Raw genomic sequence first — 6,207 nt, forward strand, 5'->3', positions numbered from 1 at the left:
TAAATGTACATGGGGCCGTTCGTTGCTAGCGTCCCATTTATGGGACGTTTTTTTAAAAATCGATATTTTAAAAAGTATTGATTTTTAAAAAAAATCCATAGTCATTCCTTCATTCAGTGCCCAAAAGCTAAACCATATCAAAAAATTATAAAAATTTGAGACCTTGGGATAATATGGGTTAAACTGGCAAGTCATCGTTGAAACGAGAGTTATGTACCTTGTGCTACCATGTTGTTTGTTGTGGGAAGTAGTTAAAGATAACTCCGCTGAGATTATTGTTTCCTGATTATCCTGTGAAAACGGATATAACATTAAAATTTTAACAGAAAACAAACAAATTGCACAGTTCATCTGACAATGCCACCAAAAGAAAGAAAGATTGCATTTATGGGGTTCAGATCAGTTGGTGTGTACACGTTTTTTTCCAAATCATTTCCCCTTCTCTTTTTTCTGATTCTGAACCAGGAAAAAGTACTAATCTAGATCTAGATTTCTAGATCTAGAATCTAGATCTAGATCTAAAAATAATCTAGTAGTACTAGATCTAGAATCTAGAAAGAGATCAAGATCTATTCTAATTCTAGATCTAGACCTGGGTAATAAAATACATTAAGACGAGGCATAGGTCTATTAAAAAATAATAATATTACTAGCTTATCCGGAGGCGTGGCCGGTTGCTAACAACAATATGGTGTACACATCGGATGCATGACTTCTGACAATTTTTCGTTTTAGTTCCAGTGACCTTATTAGAATTACTGTATTAAAATGTTTAACACGAGCAAAATGGCGGGGTTTTCGCGTTATTAAAACAAACAATAGGTGGCAGGGCTTTAGGACGATATTTAATTTAGAATCAACCCTTTGAATCCCGTTGCATTGAGTTAAAAATAAACTCAAAACAATAATATAAACAATCTCTTTTCGGTCGGTCAGGCCACATACCACGCACGCATAGTGTTGTGTGTCGTGCCTTAACATTATCCCTTCATTATCATTAGATTTAATTAATTAATTAGTTAATTAATTTGCTAATTTATAAAATTATGTATGATGCTATAGAATTAAGTAAGTATAATTTTTTACTATGTATTTGTACTATTAAACATATTAAAGAACATTGTTGTTTCAATACCACCCTCTCCCCTTCTTGAACTCAATGTTAAACTTTTAACACCATTTGTAAAGACTAGTGGTATGCTGTCAGGCGGCGGATGGGTAGGGTATATAATCATTGAAAAAAAAAATCCACCGTAATGCGTGTTATTGGCCTTGGGCCTTGGGTGACATTGTTGGCGCTTTTTTTTTAGCTCCAAAAACGCAGTCTAAAATCTGAACTTGAGATGTTTGGTTTGGCAGTCAAGTTCTCCACCACCCGACCATGCTGTCCCATGTATTAGTGTAAATAAAATCACCACTTAATGTCTAGATTATAAGAAAATTAGAAAATGACAAGAGTAGAAAAATTTTGTTTTCTGCTACATCCATTTCTTAATAATTAGACATCAAAGACTATTTGAAGTGCTAAAATTTCTTTTTTTTTAAAATGAACAAAATAAAACTAATATTTTAAAAATTCAAATGTTTTTCAATTGTGTAATCAATTTTAATAAGTAAATAAACCTCAAAATATGCCATTTAATCATGAATTATTCAATCTATATAACCATTATGTAATTATTAATCATTAGCCTCATTAGGCCTAAATTTTAAGGCATGATTTAGATTCTAGGTCAATTACTTTCACCAATCTCAAGAGTTTCACTAAGGACAGAAGAATGATAGTACTGTTTATATGGCCAGGAAAAAATATTGATTTGGATTCTAAATTTAATTCAAGTCTATACTAAAATAGATCTGCGTGTTTGAATTGTACCAATCCTGTAACTGAGTTTTTCAATTAAGAAGCTATACTACAAAGTTTTTTATACAACACAACGTTTATAGCTGTTTTATGATACATTAGAAAAAAAAATAGCATGAAAATATTTAATATTTTTCTACTGTTATTTTTTCACCAGGTAAATCCTCACTCATTATCCAATATGTGGAGAATCAGTTTGTTGACTCGTATGATCCTACCATAGAAAACAGTAAGCATTTTCTTTCACAAACAGAATTGGCGCAGAATTAAAATGGATTGTTTAAACTTACAGAAATTAGTAAACCATTTGAAACTGAAACCTTATTTTTTTTTTAAAATAAGAACAATAACTTCAATTTATGTTTGTTCCTTCCCTTATACACTTTTGAAAAATTTGGCTGAATTTTTATGGGTTGTCCATAAATGATGTAATCCTTTTAAATAGAGTTTTATCACATGCCACCACAATAAGCTGGATTTCCCCCACCCTAAACTGAGGTGATTCCCCTTCCCCCTCCCCTGCTCAGTTTTAATTTTGCATTACATTTAATATTATGAAAAAAACTATATTTAAGCATTTTCAAAAACAACCCGAGTCGGAGGCCAGGATTATGAGCTGCATGTGATCGACACAGCTGGGCAGGATGAGTACTCTGTTATACCCCAGTCATATTTTATCAACATCAATGGCTACGTCTTGGTTTACTCTGTTAACTCACAAAAAAGGTGAGTACTCTGTTATACCTCAGTCATATTTTATCAACATCAACGGTTACGTCTTGGTTTACTCTGTTAACTCACAAAAAAGGTGAGTACTCTGTTATACCCCAGTCATATTTTATCAACATCAATGGCTACGTCTTGGTTTACTCTGTTAACTCACAAAAAAGGTGAGACAAATAGGACGCATTATATGCTGCATACAAATTTTCTATTCTTCCCTATTCTTGAATTAGCTAACAATGTCTAGTAATTAAGTACTGAATTTATTTCATTAAGATGGAATTTAGGTTTTCTTTTTACCTTGTTACAAATATTTAATTAAAATTTATAATTATTTTTCTTTCAAATTAAAGTTTTGTTTTATATATATAATATAGAACGTGTTGTTTTTTTTTTTTTTTATATGTTGATAATTTTAAAAATGATTATGAAGAAGCTTTATGATAAAATACAAAAGTAATTGTTCTCTAAAAAAGAAATGTAATTGTTCTCAATCTTATCTTCACTACAGCTTTGAAGTGGTGAAACATGTTTACGACAAGATCATTGATATGAAAGGAAGAATTACGTAAGTAAAAAGATAAAGGTAGTGCTTAACCCAAGGGTATTTCAAACTTACCTAGAAACCCTTGTCTTGTGTTGTATATTTTATTGTGTTGTCATTAAAAAAAAACTTCCTCAGTGGAGGGGTTTCGTTTAACTTTTTTAAAATTAAAAAATGTTTGTATGTATTGTATTTATTAGAAATTTTTAAAGAAGATGGACTAAAAATTTTACAGGGTCCCAATAGTTTTAGTAGGAAATAAGAAGGATCTTCGTTTTGAAAGGTGAGTTGGCCAGCTGTTTTTTCCTTTACTATGTACTGCCAGTGTTGTGTACTGTTAGTTGTAGGAAGTGGATGAATATTTGTACTGCTAGAATTCTTGTAAAAAATAGAACTTTGTTACACAACACGTTTCTTCTACCTAGGGTTATATCAGAAGAGGAGGGTAGGCGCTTAGCTGAATCCTGGAAGGTTCCATTTCTTGAAGCATCGGCTAAAGAAAATTCAGTAAGTTTTTAAACTATGATTTCCATCAAGTCTAAAGTGTTCAGTTACTGCCCTTTCTATTTATTCAAGAGTTATTGCCCAATTACTTAAGAAAACAGCATTAATTAGAGTTATTCCAGCTTTGCCTTTTTCAAAGTGTAAAGTAGATTTCAGTGTCCTACTCACTTTATGGCATATTAAAAACGCCACGTAAGAGAAGCCAGGAAATATTTTATGGAGTAATGCCATGACCTAATGAAAACTAGGCTCCATACTACATATGAACACAATTGTTTACATATGAGAATCTAATGGCACTGTGGATGAAAAACATCTATTTTATGTTACTCTTAAAGAACTTTAAATTTTAAGTTGTTTCTTTGTTTTTATTGTTTATAATTTGAAAATTTGTATCAAGTTTATAACAAAGACTTTATCTATTTTCTAGTCTGTGAAGGATATATTTGACACCATTTTAAACACAATGAGACAGAAGGAGAACGGCGAGACACAGGAGAAAGGCTCCTGTGTTTTATCCTAGTACCTGCGCTTAGATCATTCACTCTCTGTTCTCTTTAGTTGTCAAGATTTTATTTTTCCTCCAAATTCATTCTAAAACATTGTTACCTTTTAACTTATTACATTATTGCTTCATCGTGTTGTCTTCATATGGTAAAGTGTACACTCATTGGGGGTATAGTAACAGAAAATGGGTTCACGTACATACGTTGTATAGGGTACAGGTTCATTTGGGTATCCCTAGGGTGTATATGAGGTTCTCATATTGTATAGATTTTAATCAAATATTTTGTTGTACTAGTCTGGATGCTTGTTGCTTTTTCTTGAGGAAATTTTTGTTGTTCTATATAAACTTGGCCATAACTGTGAAGTATATGCGATACCGACATCCACCTAGTGTTGGGTGAATGCTAAACAGGAGCAGATGTTACACCCTTGGTTAGGTGTTCTCAGATGATTGAGAGGTGTGGTATCCTCTACAAAATAAGCAGGAATCTTGACAGATCCATGCACTTCCCTTTTTCATTAGAAAATAAAGTTGAAGATTGCATACCAGAATCTTAAAATTCCTATCCTGAACTTGAAACAACCAGGAAAAAATTATATGATGATATAGGATAAATAGTACCAGATATTTTGATTTGTACATAATTTTAATCATAGGACTTACCGTTCACAATGAATGTAAGTATAAAGTTTATTATAGATCAGAACAAGAAGTGGATGGGAATGATTGTTTTTTTTTAATTTGGGTACTGGTGTGATCCCTTTATTCTAAAGGATGCAAAAATTATCCCTTTTAAAATAGCTGCACAATGAGTAGCTTCCCATAGTTTTTTTTAAACTGCTAGTTGTTGACTGTTTCACATGGATGAATATGACTGGTTGTGAGGACTGCATTTTCAAAGTTACTTGTTAGATAATTTTAAAAGACTAATGCAACAAGAAGGTGATGGGTTATGTCATTTTAAAAAAAATTGATAGTTCTATTTCCACTATTTGATCTTTATAGACTTTGTAGATATTTTTAGATGTGTCTTCGTCTAAAATATGATATCAAGTTATGTAAGATATATCTGATTGTAAATATTTAGCACCCTCTGTGTACCAATTGTTTGGTAATATTTAAAAAATGCTTTACTTTTAATATGCCATTGATTCCCACAGAGCCAGCAGACTCACTGAGATGTTATTATGTACAAGTATCGTCAAAAGCTTTTTATCTTTTATAAAAAATCTGCTTTCTACTTCCAGTAGAACTATAAGCGTAGATAGAATTTCACCCATGTAATTCATTGTTGAATTAATTGCTGACAGTAAATCATGATACCATTTTTGTTTTTGAGGTGAGATCAAAATACCTGTCCAGAAAAATTGAAGAAAATAAAAAGAGCAAAATAAATAAAGATATCACTAGATATGGCTGTCTCTTGTGTTGCTGTCTTGAGTTGTCATGTTCTGTCTTAAGTTCTCATGTGCTGTCTTTAGTTGTCGAAGTTGTTGTCTTTTATTGTATGTGAGGAGTGTTGTTTTCAGAAACCTTAAGTACTGAAACACGCTGAGGTCAAATACAGGTTGAAGAATTCAACATAACATTCTAGGCCCTACTTATCAGTAGATCACTAGATGCCCTACATCTGGTATAGTGTTTATGACTTGTGAGCATATGATTGTAGATACACTGGCAAAGCACGGTAAAAACAGGTCAAGTAGACTTGTGAATCTGATGATTGTAAGAGTTGAAGTAAAGGTCTGCTGCTTCTGGGAGTGTAGCGTATAAACTTATATCAGGTTGTTATAAGAATATATCACATCCAGCTATCTTTTTGGATGTATACACCTGCTAAATGGATGCAATGCTAAGCTTAAACCTGCTAAATATGTCTTGTATGTTGGTGAAAAAAATAACTTCTCTATAACTATACTGACAGACATACATTTAAAATTAAGACTTATTCAAGCATCACAACATGTTTATTTTACAAATATACAGTTTATGTCATAATTATTATATACACATTTATTATCACATGGCATGGAAATTATTAATTTAATAAATAATTATTCTAAG

General features: G+C 31.8%; 1 protein-coding gene across 1 annotated transcript; it reads left to right on the forward strand.

Moving 5' to 3' along the window:
• Positions 1-202: 202 nt before the first annotated feature.
• On the forward strand, positions 203-5,556 carry LOC131930740 (GTP-binding protein Rheb homolog). The gene is made up of 7 exons (XM_059287340.1): positions 203-406; positions 2,022-2,093; positions 2,440-2,590; positions 3,099-3,155; positions 3,367-3,414; positions 3,557-3,638; positions 4,066-5,556. Exons 1-7 carry the CDS (start codon positions 358-360, stop codon positions 4,156-4,158), a joined length of 552 nt encoding a protein of 183 aa, XP_059143323.1. The 5' UTR covers positions 203-357; the 3' UTR covers positions 4,159-5,556.
• The last annotated feature ends 651 nt before the right edge of the window (positions 5,557-6,207 follow it).

The sequence above is a fragment of the Physella acuta genome, unplaced genomic scaffold (assembly GCF_028476545.2).
Source record: "Physella acuta isolate Inbredline_101_S28 unplaced genomic scaffold, ASM2847654v3 ptg001834l, whole genome shotgun sequence".
In the NCBI taxonomy this organism is placed as follows: domain Eukaryota; kingdom Metazoa; phylum Mollusca; class Gastropoda; family Physidae; genus Physella; species Physella acuta.